Consider the following 21,340-nt stretch of genomic DNA (forward strand, 5'->3'; position numbering starts at 1 on the left):
GTTTGAGAGGGGCATTACGAACTTCATGGACGGTGTATCCGCGATCAGGCACCAGTTGTTCTATTCTCGATATCGAATGTTTATATTGTGGAGCGTCCTCAGCCACGTCGCAGCAACAACCCGAATAAATCACAGGAGTAAATAGTGGCAGTGAGACTGAAGTGCCCTGATCTGCACGACGTCACCGTCGCTGTGTTTATTACAGTCAATCACACGCTCAACATCAAGTTTGGCCGCTGCAAGTCCAAGTCGAGAATATCCATACACTTGTCAACAGGCTGTTCGAGCCCGATTCCAAGACCCTGAACAATCGCTTGGCCCCGACAGTCTCTGTCTTTTCGTCAATAACATGTTCCTGTCCAAGTCCATGCTATCCTGACCGGCCACGTCGACATGGCTCCTCCGATTGAGATCTCCATACCCAATACCACAGTCGCAGGCTCCTCAAAACCGTACACCCTCTACAACATATCATTGCGGCTTCCGCTTCGCTCATTTACTGTCCAGAAACGATACTCCGACTTCGTGGTTCTACACAATGGACTCACCGACCAAGTTGGCCAGCCGCCACCAGTCGCCCTTCCCCCGAAGTCCTGGTTCTCAAAAACAGTCGCCAATCCCCAGTTGACAGAAGAGCGCAGGCAACAGTTGGAAAAGTACCTAAAGACCATCAATGAGATAGACGATTCACGGTGGCGCATGACGAGCGTGTGGAGGGCCTTCCTCAATCTTCCCAGCTCGTTTGCAAGTCAGACATCAAGTAAAGCAGGGGCTCTGCATTCGGTCATTACTGGGCCAGCCCGTGGCGGCGCTCCTATCACGGATCCTGTTATATGGTTGGATTGCTATCGAGACTTAAAGACCCATCTACAAGACGCCCGCTTGAACCTGACGAACCGCGATCAAGCCTCGACTGCACAGAAACAACACGAAGCCAGTGCTGCGGCCAAGAGTAGTCTTGTCAAGGCGGGTTCGTTGATAACTGCCCTTGAAGAGGGCCTGGTCAATATCCAAAAGGCAACAGATGGCGAATGGGGGGTCCAGAGACTCGGTGATGGAGAAATAAGGAGGAGGAAGGACTTGATAGCATCTGCAAAGAAGGACCGGGATGGCCTTGAGAATCTCCTGAATGCGATGGCCACCAAGTCAAAGCTAGATAATGCGGTTGCATCTATGCAAGAGACGCGGGATCTTATTGGGACCAAGCCCAAGGCTACTGGGCGAGTGCTGGGAAAAGAGACTGCAGAAACCCGAGAGCTGGACAATCAAGGCGTATTGCAGCTGCAAAAGCAGAAGATGGCCGAACAAGATCTGGATGTAGAAGAACTGCGCAAGATCGTGCAAAGGCAGAAAGAACTGGGCATTGCTATCAACCAAGAGCTCGAGGTGCAAAATGAGATGTTGAGAATGGTTGACGAAGACGTCGATCGTGTCCAGGGCAAGATCAACATTGCAAAGAGACGGATAGGCAAGATTTCTTAGTCAGGATGAAATCACATAATTCGTCAATTGGGTATCTTTAACTTTGCTCATCTCGTCAGTCTACATGTCCGAATTTACTCCTTGAGGCTCATGAAAGTGTCGGCATCTGCCCGGTTCACGTCTGAAGAGGGAGAGACGTCGTCTGTAATCAACCCCAGCTTGCTGACACGGATTCGGTACCACAAATCTGTGCGGTTACCACCCAATTTCCCTGAGACGAGCTTCTTCTTCAACCCGCGCAGGAGATCGTTGTACAAGCCTGGCTCCTCGAGGCCTACAACCTCCTCCCGAACCACAGAAAGGCCCTCTAATACTCGATCATAGTTGACATCGCCAAAACTCTTCGAAATCCAGTCCTCCATGATGGAGCCCATCTGCTTAACGGCATCCTTGGCCACATCCATATCGGTAGAGTACTCTATCATCTGCTTAAACTCGGGAATGGCGTTGTTTGGTGAGATCTGATTGCGTTCCTCCTTGCGGAACAGGTCTTCGACATTGAGTCCGGACAGAGGTTTCTCGGTGTCACGGTACTTTCTCCGGCCTTTTGTCCTAGGAGGAACTTTCTTGACGTCGGCGGCAGCAATCAACTTGGCAAGCGCATGCTTGCTCTTCGCCTGGAGGTGCTCGGGCTGCCTCGAGTATGAGAGAAACATCTCTGACTTTTCCGGGAGAGGATCCTTGGGATGGACGGCTCGATGCTTGATTGCACCTTCAATCGTGTGGAGAACTGGTGAGAAAGTGTCGTCTATAGACATTTCTTCGTCATCTTTATGAACTAGACTCATACTGTCGACGAAGTCACTCATGCCTTGGAGCAAGTCTGCTGTCGGCAGGTTTCGGTGTTCAGTGATCTCTTTTCCAGAAACTGTCAGAACTCTGTGAAGAGGTGGGAACCGGTAAGTTCGAACATCCTCTGCGAATGGGAGGATATTCTCGATCAAGCATTCAAAGTCCTGTTCGGCAAATGGAGAGAGAAGTGTGATTATGGGTTCTGTCATGTCCTTTTTCACCAGCCTACCCACAGCGACAGACCGGACTTCGTAAAGCGCATGAACAAGTGAAGATAGGGCGATGGCGGCTTTGTCGTTGCCCTTTTGTGCCACGATCATGCTGGAATTGTCGAGCATCATGTAGCGTTCGACATTGTCCACGGGAATGAAGCCCAGAATATCATATCCAGAATAAGTCTCGAGTTTGGTGATGTTTTGCTCCGATTCTGAGATAGCCACCGCCGTTCGGCCGTACTCAAAGCCTTTTGCGAGTTCTTCGCGGTCGACGTCTCTTGTTCCGCCCCCAGATTCCTCATCTTTCACCTTGTATTTGTACAAGTTGTGAACGGTGCTCAGGTTTTCGTCCGAAGGGTCTTCCGGACGAACCGCATATGCACTGGCGGTGGGCGGCCTTTTGATCGAGGTTTTGAAGTATCTTTCCACGTCAATGCACAGTGCCGTATCGTAGTTCTCGGGATCGCCGAGTTTTAGAAGGCCCTTGTATGTTGGAGTAGGTCTGACCGGTTTGATGTGAGGCCGTGACAATTCATCAATGGCTTCCTGCATCGTTCCGACGATTCCTCCGCTCAAATCAGCCAGTTTTTGTAAGGTCTGCTCGTTATGCATTTTCTGCGGCGGTTTACCCTCTTCTTTGAAACCGTATTCTGGATCGTCAAAGTCAATCCCCAAGATTACCAGTTCAATACCGTGATTCTTGAAGTGCTCGGCCGTGTTTCCAATATCGTCATCGTCAATGTAGCCGTTCGCATTGGTTATCACCACGATCCTCTTCTTGTATTTCAAATTCTTGCAGTGTTTCATTATCATGTCACCAGCGATGATGATGCCAGAAACGACGTCCCGGTCATCGGTGTGGCTCGGCCGGAGCAATTCTGGTAGCGCTTGGAGCTCCGGCATCAAGATTTGCGAGATGCGTTGGAGCACACTGATGTTGCGGTAACTGTCGTCTTGATCCATCATGTCGTTGGACGTCTCATCTGTCCCAAGTCCAACCACACCGATCTGGAGGGTTTTACGGCCCGTGAATACAGTGTTTGTAATCTTGTCCCATACATATTGGAGAGCCCAGTCGAGATCACTGATTTCCCTGCCAGAATGTTTCTCACCCATGGACTTTGCCAGGTCAATAACATAAACAGTTGCCTCTTTGTCCATTGTGGTGGTAGCCGGCGGTGCTGAGATCAACCTAGATTCAGCCCTGGGGCCGTCGCGGTACGAAGGAAAGACTGGAGGTCAGCGGTTCATCTTGACAGTGCGTATGCGATTCAGTGGACTTTTGACGGAATGGCTGCCTTGTTGTGAAGAGCTGAGTGCGTCCAACATCGCGAACTTGAATATGACGCGTTGTCACGTGTAACCTCGGCAGACGCGTCGACCAGACTGCCTCTAATACGTCATTATCGGGGGTTTCCCACTGGCAGCACTGCAGTTGCAGTATACAGCATTCAAGTCGGTCTCGAGTAATCACGTTGGGCATTCTTCAGTACTAACACAAACGAACGGACGAGAGTATCATCCTTTACCCCTTCTTTCTGCCACCTTGCATTCGCCAGCCAGCCAGCCATCATGCCGGATACCTCCATTCTGTATTCTGCGGCCCCTTATCACATCATCAGGTGGGAACTGCCAGTGCTTAGTATCTTACAATAATTCGTCTCTAATGCTTCTCAGTTATGGCGTCCTCCTGGGTGCCGAGACCTTCCAGTCCTTCATCGGCGGCATCATAGCCTTCAGAGTTCTTCCCCGACCACAATTTGCAACTCTGCAGCAGGCCATTTTCCCCATATACTTCTCACTGCAAACCGCACTTCCTGCAATCCTGGCATTGACATTTCCCGCTGAACGGACAGCGATTGGAATGACGGCATCGAGTGTTTCTGGCGTCCTTGAACCTCAAAACAGACTTCACGTGTTGACACCGTTGGTGACAATCTTCCTGACCGGGTTAGCCAATGCCGCGTATGTCGGACCCGAAACGACCAAGTGCATGCGAGAAAGAAAACATCAGGAGACAAGAGACGGAAAGAAGAGTTATGATTCTCCTCCCCACAGTAAGGAGATGCAAAAGTTGAACGAGAAGTTTGGTCGCCTCCACGGAATATCGACACTCCTGAACCTGGTGGGTTGGGCCGCAACCGTCTGGTATGGATTCTATTTGGCGGATAGAATCTCTTAGCCTTTGCTCGGTATATCTGGAGGGAGGAATTTGCCCTCTGGTCCCTGAGTGTGCTGAAGCAATGAGGTGGATCTCCACAGTGTGCCTTCCATGAGCTGGATGTTCCAACCATTGGATAAACAACACGAAATCTCGATTTTGGTCATTTTGACCACTTGCATTATGCATCCTGGAATACAATACTACGACGTTCATCCATGTTTAGCGACCGCCGCAGATGGCATCAACTTGGCCTTTCATGTCATACCCGAAGAACCAGATCTTGCCATGCTGACGATCATTTCAACTAACTCAATAGCCATGTCTCCCGACACTGCACACTACGACTAAGGAAATCTTTTAGTCAGATTAGAGGATATTTCACATTTACTTCCGCAGCTCAAGCTTTATCCTGTCAGAGAGGCCCGGCTTGCCGAGCACTTCTTCCATCTTCTCGGTGTCACTTCCAAGATGCTGTGCTCTGGCGACATGTTCTTGATATTCGCTCTGTCTCCGGCATGACCTTTGTCGTGGATCTCGCTCGTCGTCTGCATCGGCAAGGGAAAGCACCGGCCTACTCGACGCATCCTTGCATAATCCCTCAAAAGAATCGTCCACGAGGACCTGCTCCCCATCCTGCAGTCCTCGAGATGTCCAGAAGCATGAATTTCAAATGACTAGGCGGTGTTTCCATCACCGTTTCGAGGATCAATGTGGAGGCCCTTGTAGGGGTTGAGCCGGCATTGAATGAAAATTCCTGAGCACTGCGGACGACCTCAATTAACGGATTCAATCAACAACAAGCGCATTTACTCCCACCAGATACGGAAGACGATTTATTTCACTGCGTCGGCCGGAGTGAGGGACACATTACCATTGAGCAGACAACTAGAGCATTGGATTCGTCGGTCAGTTTGCCACTGTGGAAGAGATCACAGGGGTCATCATTTCCTCCTCCCGTCTTCCATGGTATTGGCCAACCGATTAGTGTCAGATAGGCGTGGCCACTGTCATTAATCAGAACGCATTGCGAAGAGTCAGCAGGATCCCCCTGCGCCTTCCACCCTTATTGGTATGCAATCCGAGACACTCTGGACCTCATTGGCATCGACCTTGAAAGTAATATACTGCTTCTACCGGCCAATGTCTGACTTCTCTCACCATCTTGGGGCAGTGTTATCGACAAATACTTACGAAACAGATACATGGAAAAGTGTTATGCTGATTGCATGAAAACGGTGGTCACTTATTATGCAACAAGCAACGCAACGAGTCTGCTCATCACACGTGCCTCCTAGGTACAGGACTATCATAGGTTGGTTGCCTTTTCAGACGTTTTGGAACATTAGCACTTTCAGCCTAGAATTTCAGCTCGTCTACCGCCTGGCGAGAGGCGAAACCAGGTGGAGCACTCATGCAAGCCACCGCTGACGAACTGACAACGGCAAATGCTTTATGATTTCGCAACGGGGAACTTCCGAACGAACCCCCCGCTGTAGCGAGGGCAATGATGAAAATGCCGGCGGTCGCCCCGCCCAAGTGACGGCACAGCGCGCTCTCGACTGCACCATCCGGGGAGGGCTCTCGCAAGAAACTGCATCATGAACGCCGGGAGTGAGGAGGGGAAGATCGTCGATACATGACCAAGTCCTCCGGAGTCTTCCGACCTAGTATCGACAGTGGCCGCAATAACCGCAGTCTGACGCCTAACAGGCGGTGAAGTCTATCCATGAATCGTCGGAATCGTTCCCTTTGTCACCGGCAGCATGATCACTATACGAACAATGGTCATACTCGTCGGACTCATGGCCGTCACCATAGTCAGCTTGTCCGACTGCCGGGACATCATCACTGTTATTGGACTCTTGCATGGGCGGACTATCTTCCCCAAGCCACCATGATCGCAGGCTGGCAGGGATTTCGTCACAAACCTCTCCCGTCACGTGCCGGATCTCCAATGGCCCCATGTCTGAACGGCACAGCTCTAGGCTGGTCTGGGATGCCTTTGCTATATCCACAAGCCTATAAAGAAGTGAAGCAAGCCGCCCGAGATTCTCTGCATTGTTGGCTTCCCATTGCTCTGTCGCTGGACGCATATCCATTTTATCAATGTCTTTGAAAGTGCCCCGAGTATGAAAGCCTGCCATGAGAGTTGATACCTGGCAAAAGTACAGTTTTGGGATGAGCACGGATGTGTCAATCACTTTTTTGGTTGTCCATGTGTTGAAGTCGAACGCATTCCGTGTCTTGATTTCAAAGATGGACCCTTGGGAGACTGCGCCGCGACCTGTTCGACTGATTTGAAGTCCGTCTTCTCCGAACGGAGCCATGTGACCATGAAGGAAATTGTGCTTTAATTGGGATAGAAGTTTGTCAGCACCGGTCATCGATGGATCTGAGTCTTTTTCCCCGCCATAATAGCCGTCAACCTCGAAACGGACCAAAAGACGCAGCCCACCGAAGCCGTAGTGGATGATTCTCTGGTGAGAAACCGAGGTCTTGACGTCCTGCTCCCACAAGGTGTATGCATTAGGAAAGGTATGGCCATAACCTTGGCTGGCGTTATTTCGCCTACCTGGGTTTTTATTTCGCACACCCGCCAAACTGTAATAGGGTAAGATTAGCGGTATGCCATTTCAGGTAATTTTTGGGTGTTTATTTCGCACAATAGCGCGTATAGACGCGTTAAGTGCTTTCGATGTTATTACCGCCTGTTACTAAACTATAAACGTCTAATTATATAGGCACCACTAATTTTTTACTGTAACTACTATAGATTAATACCCTATCTTTAAGACGCCTACGTAGGCCGTATCTAACGACCTAGAAGCCGACTATAAGGTACTTACCTCGTACCTTAATAATATAGAAGTCTAGACCGATAACGATAAATCCGAGGACGAATCGACGCCCTAGTAAAATATACGCACGTTCGATCCTCCTCCTTCTATTACCTATTTTAACGAGGAAGACTATTTTAAGGCGCTCGATAAATAGTCTATTTCGCGCGGGTACGGTATACGTATTAGTATACGAAAAAAGGATAGCGTAGGTAACGTTAAAGTTATATACCTTATATACGATCGGGCCGATACTCGCAGCTCGTATAAGGTCGATTCGATAAATCGATAGAGGTATAAAGAGAGCCTATCGATAGGGTATTAGTTTAGACTTATAATAATAAGGAATACTAAGGGCGAATACTTTATTAAAACGCCTACGCCTAAAAAGGTCGTATATAACTATTTCGCCGATAGAAGCTTGGCTTATCTATCTATAAGAAGAAGGGCGCATTAGAGAGGCCTAAATAGGCTAATTCGAGAGTATTTCGAGGAAGGTTTTAGTATATAGAATATCGTATCGATAATAAATTATTAATATAGCGATATTTAAGTAACTCGATAGGATATAGCGAACGAGAGATTTAAGCTAAATATTATAAGTCTCGTAGGTAGAATATCTACTTAAGTACTCGTCGATAGCGTTAGAGATCGATTCGTCTCTTACGTCGATTTCGATAAGTAATTAAGATTACGCCGACTCGTTCTATTTTACTATATCTCGCTCGATTAATGGCGGCGTTATTCTAAGATTATCTTAATCGACGTAACTTATAAAACTAATCGATTTAGAATACCGCTTATTAATATTATTAGCGTAACGACTAATAATAAATCGTTTTTTATCGACGCTATATTTCTCGAGCGTAAAGGGACGGATTTATTTAAATTTATACTTAAAAAGTTAATACTTATTTATTAAGCCGTAGAAATCGAAAACGGACCCTCTATTATAATTATCGACGACGATTCCGCCCTCGCCTCTACGTTAGAATCGATCTACCCTTAGTCTCGTTATTTCCTATATATCTAGTATATTAATAGAGTAGTTTAAACGTAGGTAAAGCGATATTTTAGAGGCCGGTATAGACGCTTTACTATAATCGACGAAATTAGAGTAGAAAGAGACCGGATATAAGAAAAATAGCTTAAATTTCAGGGTATATAGTACGCCTATATATTTATAAGAATAACTCTAGACGCTACTCGTAACTAGGTTACTCTTAAGCGAGAGTACGAGCTTAAAGATCCGTTACTCGTTTTTTACCTCTTACGTACCTAGGCTTTACGAGAGAAGTAGTTTATACGCGCCTATACTAACGATTTTCGATATTTCGGTAACGTAATAACCTTACGTCTCGAGATAATATACGGCGTACTAAAGCGACGTCTAAAATCGATATAATCCGATATCTCTAGTATTATCGACGCGCTCGAGAGATCGATTCAAGATAGCTATCTTAAAAGTCATTATAACTTAGATATAGATCGAGTTACTCGACGCCCTTAGTTCGGCGCTCGTTTATAGTCTTAAGTCGTTAATTACGTCTCCTCTTACGCTCTATCTCTAGTACGTAATACTATAGTTAAAATAGAAGTCGATAAGGTATTACCGACCTCGGCGCCTATTAGAAACTTCCGAGCCTATATAGGCGCTTTTACGCGTATTTACGGCCTACCGTATTCTTATCTTATTACGTAACTACTACGAGAGGACGAAATTCTTAACCTAGACTACTTCGCGCTTTACTAGCGACTTAATAGGATAGAAAACGTCGATAATATAAATCTCGCTAACGTAATATAGCTACTAATTATTATCCCTCGCCCGCGAGGCTTTAACGATACTATATAACGAGAGTTATTATAGTTTAAACGCGTCGAGCGTAAACTAGACCTACGGAACCCTTTAAATCTCGTCCGACTACCTACTAGGCGATCTCCTTCTACGCTAGGATCCTCCTAGCGATAACCCCCTCGATAAGAGCGCTCGGCGTCTCTAGGAAGACGAGATTCGATAGTTAGCGTAGGAAGAGAAGGCTCTATAACGGTACTAATAAGAGTAATAACTAGCTCGATAAGAGGTCGAGGAAGAGATTCGATACCTAGGATAAGTGTATTTCGACTAGTATAGCGATTTAAGATAAGAGCTCGTTTACTAGGTAGATATATAGTGAAAAGCTCGAGTCTCTAAGGATTTAGTAGCTCCCGCTATACTATATAGCTATAATAATATTACTTTTATACCCTATTATATTAAAAATAGCTCGTAAATCGACTCTAATTCGAGCGTAACTCGTATAGCCTAAATAGCGCGCTGTAATTGGCCTAGGCTTGTTTGTTGATATTTCTAGCTATATTACGCTCGAATAGGCTTAGCGCCGCTCGGCTTAACGATCCGGCTAATTATAGTCGAGTGCTAAGTTTTATGCGAAATAAAAATAGGGGGTACGCGAACTGGCTAATCAGGAGCGAGTAGGTTAACGCTAAACTCCTGAGGGTTTAGCGAGTATGCGAAATAAAAACCCAGGTAGGCGAAATAACATTCGCCCATAACCTTTGACTTCCGGAATCAGCTCATCGGGTGAATTTTCTCTGCGTATCATGAACAAGGTGTTTCCGATTTTTGTCAGAATGATTCTGAATGTTTGTTCTTCCCCGCAGATGAAGCGAGCCAGTTTGCACAGAGTATCAGCGCAGGTGAACACATCCACATCTTGAGTGGGAAATTGCGTGGCTAGTTCTCGTACAGCTTGGGCTGCTGGGACGAGTGGACATGATGGATATCGAGCGGCATTAAGGTCCCGAAAAAAGTCGCCGGAGTCGCGTTCCAGCTCGCGAGGGATGGCGGGGGGATTCCACAGCGGCGGTGTTCCTGGCATAATCCGTCTCAGCTTACTGATCGTGGGTGGCAGGCAAAGTGATATGGCGCCAGGATCAACTTACCTGGAACGGCAATCTTCGGATCTTTCCCATCCAGCCAATTGTACGAAGCAACATATTTGCAGTCCTTGATCTTTGAATTCTTCTTAACATCTTTGATGTCGTCTGGCTTCAACTCCATCAACACCTCTCCACGAGCTGGAGATTGTGCGCGAAAATTTGGCGTTTCCTTTCTGCCTGCAGAGACTACACCACCACCTCGCCGCCAGCCTGTTTGCGACGAGGGACGTCTTGAAAACGCTGAGCTTGACATTTTGAAGAGTGTTTGGATGAGGAATGTCACTTGACAGATGACAGAAGGTCGTTATACCAGAATCTGCTTGAGATATCACTTTCGCAGGAGCAAGATGTTGCCATCACCACGGTCTAGCAAACAAGGGTACTGACATTATTGCAATGTTCATTCAGGCTGGAAAGCCAGTGACAAAGCGGTCTTTCCAGTCTCCCTCCGATGAAGACATACATCTCTTGCTGGGTTTCTTTCGGATCTAGCAATCAACCGGACGAATTGAAAGGTCTCATCTCTTTGCTCTCACTTATCGAACCCAATCAGCAGGGCTCCTTCTCCTGTACCAGAAGGCTGGCCGCAGTCACGCATGGTTTTATTGTGCTTCACCAGGCTGTTTCCTCAACATTCAACCGATTTCTGAGCGGATCTGCGTCAAACTTTGGCCGGTCTGGCTTTTGAACTACTATGAGACGGACAGCTATTTATTCACGATCGAACCATCTGTGTATCTTGCTTTGTCTGAGATGAAGTACACAAGGACAACATATAAGTCCATATGCTCTTGCCCCACCAATAATGACAAGGACCGCTGGTGATTCGTTGCTTCACGATCGGTAAGATCCGGAATACAACCCTCAGATAACATCCTTCACCTCTTGCTTCTTCAGAGTTTTGGTAAAGTGTTGCCGTTCGTAGAAGAACTTGACTTCATCTTCGGTAAAAATCCGACCCTCCTTCTCTGCCTTGATTCTCTGGCGTCGGATACGCCGTACATCCCATTCCAGGTTGCGAGTAAGGTACCAAGAAAGACAATTGGCGAGGAAGCAGCCTGCCAGAGCACCGGTGCATACCGCATACGACACACGATAGCCGTCCGCAGCGTATTTTTGACGGAATATCTGCGGACCAATCACTCCACCCAATTGTCCGAGGCCGGATTGAAGTCCCAGGGCGAACGCGGTGCCAGTGGTCCCGCAGAGAGAGGAGGTTCGCCACGACCAGAATGGGATGGCAAGACAAGCTGAGAACATGGTGCCCAGGACACAAGCGGTGTAGATGGCTCCTCGACGGCGACTGCCCAGGAAGATGGCAAAGGTACCGACCTCGCAGAGGACGATTATCACTGTCAGAAGAGGACGAGGCAAATATGCTCTCTTCAGGATCCAAGCAACGATTATGATTGCAATGATTCCGGCAGCCGCTGGTGGAATATTTAGCAGCTGATTGCGAGGGAGCCCTGCAAAGCCGAGGTCCGTGGTGATCGTTGGAAGAAACCAACTGAGGCCGAACCCGCCGATATTCATGAGGATCTGTTCATGTCTTGTAAGTTCGACTGTTCACGACTCCTTCCTCTTACGTACCTGTGCTAGCATGAATGTCCAGATCCTTGGATCTTTGACCGTGTTGACGATCTCTTGCCACGAGAAAGATGCATCTTGCGTTCGAGGGGCGTTTTCGGTAAGTCTCATCTCGAGGAATTTTTGTTCACGAGGAGTGAGCCACTTTCTGCTCCTGGGGGATTGTGGGTAGTCTGGGTAGATCACCCAGATGAGGCCTGCGAATGCGATGGTTGCAACACCTTCAATAAGGAATACCCTGGGGGGAAAATGTCAGCAGCTGCAAAGAGGTACCAGGTGAAATGACCCACCATTGCCATGAACTCAACCCTTGTTTTCCGTCCAGGTACGAAATGCCATAGACGAGCAAAGATCCAATAATGCCAGCCAGGTTGAAGATACCGAACAGCCACATAATCGGCTTTCCCATTTCATCGCTTCGATACCTAACAGTATGTCAGTTTGGCTTCACCATTTGATGTCATAGTCTTACCAATTGCAAAGGTGAGTGACGATTGAAGGGAAGAGTCCTGCCTCTGCAAGGCCCAAAAAGAATCTCGCGGCATAAAGGCCTTCTTTGTTCTTGACGGCAGCGTGACAAGCCAGGACCAACCCCCATGCAGCACAGATTCTCGTCTGGAAGACTCGTGGAGTCATCTTCTTCAGAAAGAGATTGCTCGGAAGTTCGAAAATGATATAACTGATCTAGAATCTGTTAGGTTTTCTACGGTATGTCTTTGGTCTTTACATACATAGTAGATGGATTGAACCCAGTTGTACTGATCAGCGGTCATGTCGAGTTGTTTGAGGATGTTGGTCGGTTTCCCAACTGCAAGGACTTTGACATTGGATGCATTATTGACATCAATCTAAAGATCTGTCAGTGTGCACTCTTGTCGACAGCGATGGGAATTCACCTGTTTAACAAGATAGATGACTCCTATAGTTACCAACAACCGATAGTCGACTTTACGGATGATCTCTTTTTGTTCCTGGGGAGTAAAGGTGTCCAGGAATCTCACGCGTTCATCATCGACTGCATCTGTGTGCGATCGAACTGGCAAGGCCTCGGTGTTTGGTTCTCCCGGCTTCGAGAAAACTGGTGGGATTGCCTCAACATCATGTTCGGAGTTGATATCGGAGCTTTCCGTGGACTTTTGCCCACGATTCCAATGATTGAAGATGCCCATTGCGATAGATTGGCTGAGGGGAAGAGTGGTGTGTGTGTGGCAGTACTCAAGTCAACTTGGTACAGTCATATGTCGTCGATATATATTCCCATGCTGTCGAAGCCAACATGTCGCCATCCGGACTTCAACTTGCGTTTGCGCGGCCGACAGCAACTTGTTCCAGAGAGACTTTTGAAAAAAAAAGGCACGTAGGGCTGGACTGTTAGGACGAAGAAAGCGAATGCCGTGATAAAGGTTAGGTATGCTGGATTTCCACAACACTTCGGAGTTGCAGTCCGACGAGGATTACCGTTTCTGGCAATTTAGTCGGCTTGCCACCATCATCTTCGACCGCAACCGTATCCACTCACCTCGACCACTTTCCGCCGAGGCATTTCGTGATTCTGTATCAACTATGGAATCCAAATGTATTCTCAAACCTACTTATACGGCGACATCGAGAGTTCTATGACCATTGGAGGATTCCTTCGAGTTGTTGAGCACAAGAAAGTAATCACCATGCCTGTCGACGTTGCAATCATTGGAGCCGGTGTTGGCGGTCTCACCCTAGCGGTGGCCCTTCGAAACAATCCAAATCTCAATGTCAACGTCTACGAAAGGGCAACAGAACTGAAGGAGATCGGTGCCGTTGTAGGCCTCGCACCCAATGGCCTGAGAACGTTGGAGAAACTGGGTGTGCATGAGGTCCTTACGGATGAGGTTGGTTGGCGAAACAGAAACCGCATACCAATGATCTTCAAGTCAGTGTTGAAGCCATCATCTGCCGTTATCCTGCTGACAATGCAGGCATTGGAAAACTGGTGAAGTTCTAAGCCAGGATTACAATCACAATGTCCCAGAATGGCGACATCAATTCGCTAGGATGCATAGGGCAAAACTTCAAAAAGCACTTCTCGCGCATGTTCCGCCGGCATCGATACATGTGGGCAAGAAAGCCATCCAGGTTGAAGCCGACAGACTCAAAGGAGTCACGGTGGTGTTTGCTGACGGTACTTCCATCCATGTCGATATCTTGATCGGGGCAGACGGTATCAAATCCGTAAGTGTACGAATCTAGCCGAATGAATTGAGCTAACAGATGCAGAATATCAGAGGAAATTTCGTGCCAAACCATGAGCTCGTATGGAATGGGGATATAGTTCTTCGGTCTGCATTTGACTATGACTTGGTGAAAGACCTGGATATCCCGCAAGACTCGTCACATTTTGTACGTGACATGCTCAACACATCTTCAAGCCACTGACCCAAGAACAACAGACGGGGCCAACAGGATTCTTCTTTGGCACGCGCATCGGTAAGATCATGAAATTGTCTGAAAGAGCAACGACTGAATTTGAACAGGATCAGAACAGTTCGCGGTCACAGCCGCGTTCATGGTTGACCCAGCGACGGACCCCGAGTTTTCAGAGCCTGTGTGGAACGGGCCAGCAGACATTGAAATTCTGAAGGAGAGATTCAAGGTAGGTGTTGTTGTCCGGTCAAGAACAGCCCACTTATCAGCACGCAGGACTGGCATCCGGTCATCCCAAAGATCATCGACAGGGTTCCATGGGTCCGGCGGTACGCGAATGTAGCAGGCAGTGCTCTGGATCAATGGTCTTTTCAGGATCGTGTCACATTGCTAGGAGATGCTGCGCATACACATGGTGGTGCTTTTGCTGCCGGGGCATCGTTGGCCATTGACGACGCTTACACCTTGTCTCTAGCGTTGAACGAAGCATTCCCACCTAGTCAAGTGTTTGAAGGGCCGGCAGTCGATCCTGAACGCATCGGTCGCGCATTTGACCGATATGAAAGATTAAGACGACCACATACGGCAAAAGTGCTTACACATGTGCACGACAGCCGAGCCAAAGCGCGGAAACGATTTGACAATAAGCTGGCTGGGATCACGGAGTCTGATTCAGACTTTAGGAAACGTGTTGCAGATCGCCCGGATCCTGTATGGCTCAACGAGCATGACGCGGAGAGGGCGTTCAGAGAGGCGGTAGCTGCCGACCGGCTTCTGTCACGACAGAATCATGGCGCATCGGACTTGCAACAAGCAAGGCTCTAGAGGTAGACCTTGGTATCAGCAGAATCAGACATGGCTCGATAGGAGTGCTGAGAAAGAGTGATGTTAAGGGTGGACTAAATGTCGTGATCGGTTGTTTTTGTGGGCCCTCTTGGTCCCTGACCTGTCGAATTCTCCACATTACCATGCTTCTGTCTCTGATAAGGCTTAGACTGCAATTGCACCATTACCGGGACATCTGAACAATACTGCCAGAGTACACAAGGTGCTTCAGAAAGATCGGCGGCCTGAGATCATTATTAATGAATAACCACTGGAAACTTGTACTTTTTGAACGACCATCTCCTGATGTCTAACCACGGCTCATATATACGCTTTCGTTTACCTGTTACTCCGGCTCGGGACGGCCATCCGCCTCCAGCGAAGAGGCTTAGGGTTAATGAAACAGAGCCGGTGCACAACCAGCTGGTTCGAGCCGAGCTTGCATGCTATCGATGTCGACAACAAAAGAAGAAGTGCTGTCGTTCCTTTCCAGAATGTGCATCGTGCGCTGCTGCCGGGTTCCCGTGCGTATTCCCCAAAAAGGATGAACCACTGGCTACATCCGGGGAGATAAACGAGCTCAGAGCACAGATAAGAGCGCTGTCCCGGCATTTTCTTGCAGTCGACGGCTCCCAGATATTGAGCCCTGCAGCCACCGTCAGTTCGTGGGAAGATGGACCAGTGGAAGAACCAGCGCAAACTTCCTCGCACAGCTCCGGTTTCGAAGCTGAAGATCGTACAGTTCTGACATACCATGAAAACAGTGCAATAACGACCTATCGCACACCTCCAATACGTCTAAAACTGCCAGCTTGGGCTGACCGAAAGCATCTTGTCACGGCCTATTTTCGCCACGTTCACAAGGCCTATCCATTCTTGGATCGGCAACAAATTCTTGACGAGCTTGGAGACACACCCTCTGGCGACCAATCAACCGAGGTGACGCCTCTTGTGTATCTCCTATGCGCTGTTGGATCGGCCACGCTTCATCGAGTTGGAAAACTTTCTGACGAGGCTTTGGCAACGATAAACGTCCCTTATCAGGACTGTGTCCAGCTCTGTCTTCTCGATACAAGCATCGAATCTACCAGAATACTGATGTTGGTGACGATTTATTCCATTTTCGATCCTGTCGGCATGTCACCATGGATGTTGACCGGATTTCTGGGCCGCAGCGCAATCTCACTTGGTCTCAATCGCAAATGCTCAACAGAAGAAGGTTATACGCTACAAGAGGTTGAAGCACGACATCGTTTGTTTTGGAGCATTTACGCTCTGGACCGCGAGGTTGCCGCCTCTTTTGGTCTACCTGTTGCAATCAACGACGAAAACATCAATGTTCCTCTTCCTTCGGTGACGATCGAGGAGTACGCATCTCCACTCCGCATCCAGCATACCAGAATATTACAAGTATGCCGCAATGCCATCGCGCTGCGGGATTTAGAAGGGAATATCCTGCAGAAGATTCATCTATCCAGCCCAACATCGTCTTTTGATATCAACCGTGCCGATCGAAAGGCCGTGGTCGATCGGTTTCGGTCGCAACTGGACGACTGGTACGCCAATGGTTGTCTTTTGTCGCAGTTGGAAGACGACGACATATCATTTCACGATACAATTCCATGGCTCAACGTTCGTTACCATGGGTTACTGATTCTGCTGCACTTTCCAACACGATTGAATGCATATTACTCCAAAGATCAACTCAAACCTTTGTGTCTGTCGATTGAAAAATATCTTCAATGTAGCGTGGTTCTTCTTCGACAGCAACATCTTATGCTTCATCACAATACACTCAACCATATATTGATAATCTGCTTGATATTGGTCGAGCAATGTAACGAACTACCAGACGACAGCCTCAGAGACAATCTTGATCTATGCATCGAAATCCTGGACGCTTTTTCCAACCGCTGGTCGACTGCAAAACGGAGTTTGCTTGTCTTTCGAGCACGGAAGGATTTGCTGACGTCTGCCGAGCAAAGCACAGCAAGCGTCGATGACGAGGAGAGATTGCGAGATATACAGGTTGAGGCACTTGCGCTGGTTAAGGAAGCTATGGGGTTTTCAAGCGTGTTCAATGATTTATTCGAGGCGAAGCCATCAACTACATGCCCGACAGGGAAAGTTCGTTTTCCTTTTGATCCTATATCAAGATAGCTCCCCGAGAGCGCTATCGAGCGCCTTCTGGGAGGTATCTACCAGGGGAGGTGGCAAGAGCGGTAGCGTAACAGCCAGAAGGGCTGCGTTATAGCAAGCTATAAGGAGCACTAACTCACTATACCTGGATAGTTGTCAGACATCAACTGAAAGACCTGATAGTGAACTCCGGACAGCTTTGCTAGTTTCATAACAAGTTTGACGTGGGATAATGGGTCTTGCGGAATCGCAGACACAAATACTAGCTCTGATTGCGTGCCACGTTCCTGAAAGACGTTACCACCACCGTCATGAAATGTTGAGCCAATCACGGCTTTTCGGTGATTCCAGTGAGGATCTAGCACGACAGCCTAGAACCGGACCCGATCCCGACAAGAATATCCTTTCTGAGTAGTCTTCTCGGGGTGTCTCCGGCATGCGGACATCATGAAGCACTGCCCAGAGCTAGAATTACCTGCGATCTGACCAAGGGTGTACGTCTTCGAAACTTGAAAGACATCAAGACCGGCCTTAACGTGCTGGTTACCTTTGAACACAACGCGGCTCTAAATCTCTGATCTCCTTTGTCGTTCAAAAGCAACACAAGAACACCATGTTAACGTCGCCAACGGAGTCCGACTCCTATTCCAGTCAAAATGAAGAATTTCGACTTGAGCAGGGGCCTTACACCCCTGAAAAACCGGTGAAAGTGATCATTGTTGGTGCTGGGATTGCGGGCATCGCAGCATCGATCCTTTTAACAACCAAAGTCCCCAACCTTTCATATGTCTTGTTTGAAAAGAACGGCTCGGTTTCCGGAGGCTGGACTCAGAACCGATATCCTGGTGTCCGTTGCGACGTACCCTCCCATGCGTACCAACTAACCTTTGCTCCAAATCCAAATTGGTCAGAATACTATGCTCCTGGCGAAGAGATCCGCAGATATTATGAGGACGTTGTGCAATACTATGGCGTCGACAAGCATCTAAAATTGAAGCATGAAGTTTTGAGTGCTGTTTGGAATGACGATACGGCAGAATGGGAGGTAATGGTGAGAAATTTGACGACCGGGCAGGAATTCCTTGAGAAGGCCGATTTTTTTGTCTCAGCGCAGGGGAGAATTAACAAGCCGAAGGCACCGGAGATCCCAGGGTTGACGACTACCTTTCAAGGCCATGTGTGTCATACTGCAACCTGGGATGAATCATATGATTTTTCTGGAAAGCGGATTGCGGTTGTAGGCAATGGCGCAAGCGGTATACAAGTTCTTGTCAACCTGTTGTCTCGAGTGGAGCATATCAGTCACTTCGTTAGATCTAGGCAATGGGTGTTGCCTACCTTTGCTGCCGGATTTATTGAAGCCAAGTCATCGCTACCTGGAGGGTATGTCTTTACCAAAGCAGAGAAGGACAAATTCGCGTCAGATCCGAGAGCGTACCTTGAGTTCAGAAAAGGTATTGAGAAGAGGCTGCATCCTGGAAACAAGGGAGGTGTTGCAGGAAGTCCCGAGAATGAATCCATCAAGCAAAGGTGCATTGAGAGCATGCGTGAGCGACTCGGTGGCGATGAAGAATGGCTTCGCCGGTTGCTCCCCAATTATGCTCCTGGCTGCAAACGAACCACACCGGCGCCTGGGTACCTGGAGGCTCTATTAACGTCGCAGGTGACATATGTGGACACACCAATCTCTCATGCCACTTCGACTGGCTTGGTCGACCACCAGGGCACTGAGAGGCATGTCGATGCCATCATACTGGCAACAGGATTTGAAAACGGGTTCCGTCCGCTGTTCCCGACCATTGGTCGAAATGGAGTCGATCTGAACCGTCAATGGGCACCTGATGGTCCGATAGGATATCCGGAGACCTATTTTGGCGTAATGGCGCCGGAAATGCCCAACTATTTCGCTGTGCTTCAAGCACAGAGCTATGCCGTTGGCGGAACAGTGCCTTTGCATTGTGAGTTATCTGCCACATACATTGCAAAGGTCATTCGCAAAGTTCAAAGCCAAGGTTACAAATCGGTAGCGCCTTCTCAGGAAGCTACTGCAGATTTCAACGAATATGTAGACCAGTACTTTGCGGACAAAGTCACAAGTGATTCCTGCAACAGTTGGTTGAAGAATGGAACGGGGAAGTCAAGGACGCTTTTTGGATGGCCTGGCACGGGTCACCATCGCATCAACATTTTGAAGGAGCCTAGATGGGAAGACTTTGTGTTTCAGCGGTCGGAAACGGGAAGGAGGAATAGGTACCACTATTTTGGAAACGGCTCAACCGAGGAGGACGAAGCGAAGGATCTGGATGCGCTGACAGGGTACTTGGAAGAGGTCGGGAAGGTTGATCTTGCCAGACTGCATGAGAGGTAGAAAGAGAATTGAGAATTTGAGCATCTCCTGAGCGATTGGTCCTGCTGGTTGTTTCAAGACCGTGAGATCACTTCCACTGGACATGGTCTCCATTCAAGCGACGCTCAAGCTTTCCCCTTGACTTTGCTCACGCCACCGTCGACCACCAAATTCTGCGCAGTGACAAATCCGGCACCGAGAAGGTACTCAATTCCCTCGGTTATGTCTTCCGGCCGACCTGCACGATTGGTGGGGTGTGTTTCCACGTCGTCTTCGTCCAGCTCCCATTCTTCTCCCTCCTTGTCTGCTTCGGGATTTTCATGAGTGACCTTGATCCGACCAGGGGAGATCATGTTGACGCGGATTCCAAATGATTGTAAGGACACAGCCATGCTCTGAGTCAAGCCCAACAAAGCCGCTGTAGGGAAGTTAGCACGAGGGAGCTTGGGTATGGGTGATGGAGGGTACCTTTCGTTGACGCATAGCCTTCCTGGTTTGGATCCGAGATGAAAGCGCGGAAACTGCTAACATGAATGATGCATGGTCCCGCTGTGCCCACATTGGATTCTGGAAGCTTGCTTTTCTCATCCTCCTTTTCCACCTTCATGTACGGAATGCAGGCTTGAGACATGACGAATGGACCTGTGAGGTTGGTTTCGACGTATGCCTGCCATTGATCCAGGACTGACTCGTCTGCCATGGTCTTTCCATCTTTCCAGTATGGCGAGGATATTCCGGCATTGTTGATCAGGAAGTCAATGCGGTTGTCGAGAAAATTCGCCGCTTTCTTGATGGTTGCACGAATGTCGTCGACACTCCGGAGATTGCATTTTGACCAGCCTACCCGCTCAGCATGTTCCTTCAGGTGCTCCTCGGCCGTGTATCGGACATTGTCTTCGTTGATGTCGACAATGTAAATCTTGTGACCTTTGGAGGCAAAGTGTCTAGCGACGGCTCGGCCGATGCCTGCAAGGACAAGTTAGCAGGGCAAACAGGAGTAGGCGAAGTGACAGCTCCCACCTTGACCGGCGCCGCTGATCACAATTCTCGCCTGGCCTTGGAGCATGTTGTTGCTGATACGTTGACAGATGTAAGGGCGACGTGGTGTGCTCGGGCCAGGAGTGGTAGATGCACAGTTGCAGAGAAGACAGTGGCCGGGCCGCGTTACTGATGGTGTCCGATGTGCTGCATGGTTACCTAGTTGTGTTGTGTGAGTTGCTGAGTGGCTGGTTTGTCCCTCCGGTTCACTATGACGCAGCCGTATGTTTGCCATTGCATCACGATGGACTTGGCCAGATCTGACGGAGATGACTTCCGAAGTCCCACTACACTCAGAGCTCAGGTTGTCAGTCATGGACCCTTCAATTTCAGTTGGAGACCGATGCGGGGAAATCCCGATGCCTGCAATTGACGAGGCTCTTCAAGTTTGACCCTGCTAGGGCTTTCGGACACGATTCCGTCCTTGGTTACGTTGGTTATTTTCCTGGACGGTCATCAGAATTATGTGGAAGAAATGTCGATGTGCTTTTAGTCACACATACAGTACTTTCGCCTTTTGCATGTGGCCTTTGCTAAGAGGGATAAAATGGCCACCTTGATCAACTACCCT

General features: G+C 48.5%; 10 protein-coding genes across 10 annotated transcripts; 5 read left to right on the forward strand and 5 right to left on the reverse strand.

The window, feature by feature from the left end:
* The first annotated feature begins 27 nt into the window (after nt 1–27).
* On the forward strand, nt 28–1,922 carry HMPREF1120_04328 (uncharacterized protein). The gene has a single exon (XM_009158452.1). The coding sequence runs from the start codon at nt 394–396 to the stop codon at nt 1,480–1,482; it is 1,089 nt and encodes a 362-aa protein (XP_009156700.1). The 5' UTR covers nt 28–393; the 3' UTR covers nt 1,483–1,922.
* Nucleotides 1,483–3,797, reverse strand: HMPREF1120_04329 (ATP-dependent DNA helicase 2 subunit 2). The gene has a single exon (XM_009158453.1). It carries the CDS (start codon nt 3,648–3,650, stop codon nt 1,557–1,559), a length of 2,094 nt encoding a protein of 697 aa, XP_009156701.1. The 5' UTR covers nt 3,651–3,797; the 3' UTR covers nt 1,483–1,556.
* A 130-nt stretch (nt 3,798–3,927) lies between these two features.
* HMPREF1120_04330 (uncharacterized protein) lies at nt 3,928–7,445 on the forward strand. Its single transcript, XM_009158454.1, has 2 exons — nt 3,928–4,111; nt 4,167–7,445. The coding sequence occupies exons 1-2, from the start codon at nt 4,062–4,064 to the stop codon at nt 4,669–4,671; spliced, it is 555 nt and encodes a 184-aa protein (XP_009156702.1). The 5' UTR covers nt 3,928–4,061; the 3' UTR covers nt 4,672–7,445.
* HMPREF1120_04331 (uncharacterized protein) lies at nt 4,776–7,213 on the reverse strand. The gene has a single exon (XM_009158455.1). It carries the CDS (start codon nt 7,035–7,037, stop codon nt 6,357–6,359), a length of 681 nt encoding a protein of 226 aa, XP_009156703.1. The 5' UTR covers nt 7,038–7,213; the 3' UTR covers nt 4,776–6,356.
* A 2,531-nt stretch (nt 7,446–9,976) lies between the features above and the next one.
* Nucleotides 9,977–10,686, reverse strand: HMPREF1120_04332 (uncharacterized protein; the record flags this gene model as incomplete). Its single annotated transcript, XM_009158456.1, has 2 exons — nt 9,977–10,365; nt 10,437–10,686. 2 exons carry the CDS (start codon nt 10,684–10,686, stop codon nt 9,977–9,979), a joined length of 639 nt encoding a protein of 212 aa, XP_009156704.1.
* A 360-nt stretch (nt 10,687–11,046) lies between these two features.
* HMPREF1120_04333 (retrograde regulation protein 2) lies at nt 11,047–13,402 on the reverse strand. Its single transcript, XM_009158457.1, has 6 exons — nt 12,917–13,402; nt 12,752–12,868; nt 12,493–12,704; nt 12,311–12,445; nt 12,024–12,258; nt 11,047–11,972 (listed from the first exon to the last, which is right to left on the reverse strand). The coding sequence occupies exons 1-6, from the start codon at nt 13,187–13,189 to the stop codon at nt 11,298–11,300; spliced, it is 1,647 nt and encodes a 548-aa protein (XP_009156705.1). The 5' UTR covers nt 13,190–13,402; the 3' UTR covers nt 11,047–11,297.
* A 285-nt stretch (nt 13,403–13,687) lies between these two features.
* Nucleotides 13,688–15,245, forward strand: HMPREF1120_04334 (salicylate hydroxylase; the record flags this gene model as incomplete). Its single annotated transcript, XM_009158458.1, has 6 exons — nt 13,688–13,929; nt 13,976–14,228; nt 14,274–14,396; nt 14,447–14,483; nt 14,531–14,649; nt 14,697–15,245. 6 exons carry the CDS (start codon nt 13,688–13,690, stop codon nt 15,243–15,245), a joined length of 1,323 nt encoding a protein of 440 aa, XP_009156706.1.
* A 306-nt stretch (nt 15,246–15,551) lies between these two features.
* Nucleotides 15,552–17,405, forward strand: HMPREF1120_04335 (uncharacterized protein; the record flags this gene model as incomplete). The annotated part of the gene is made up of 1 exon (XM_009158459.1): nt 15,552–17,405. One exon carries the CDS (start codon nt 15,552–15,554, stop codon nt 17,403–17,405), a length of 1,854 nt encoding a protein of 617 aa, XP_009156707.1.
* HMPREF1120_04336 (uncharacterized protein) lies at nt 17,305–21,027 on the reverse strand. Its single transcript, XM_009158460.1, has 4 exons — nt 20,752–21,027; nt 20,200–20,697; nt 18,723–20,149; nt 17,305–18,660 (listed from the first exon to the last, which is right to left on the reverse strand). Exons 1-3 carry the CDS (start codon nt 21,002–21,004, stop codon nt 19,857–19,859), a joined length of 1,044 nt encoding a protein of 347 aa, XP_009156708.1. The 5' UTR covers nt 21,005–21,027; the 3' UTR covers nt 17,305–18,660; nt 18,723–19,856.
* HMPREF1120_04337 (cyclohexanone monooxygenase) lies at nt 17,698–20,705 on the forward strand. Its single transcript, XM_009158461.1, has one exon. It carries the CDS (start codon nt 17,998–18,000, stop codon nt 19,750–19,752), a length of 1,755 nt encoding a protein of 584 aa, XP_009156709.1. The 5' UTR covers nt 17,698–17,997; the 3' UTR covers nt 19,753–20,705.
* Nucleotides 21,028–21,340: the final 313 nt, after the last annotated feature.

Source organism: Exophiala dermatitidis (assembly GCF_000230625.1).
Source record: "Exophiala dermatitidis NIH/UT8656 unplaced genomic scaffold supercont1.3, whole genome shotgun sequence".
Classification (NCBI taxonomy): domain Eukaryota; kingdom Fungi; phylum Ascomycota; class Eurotiomycetes; order Chaetothyriales; family Herpotrichiellaceae; genus Exophiala; species Exophiala dermatitidis.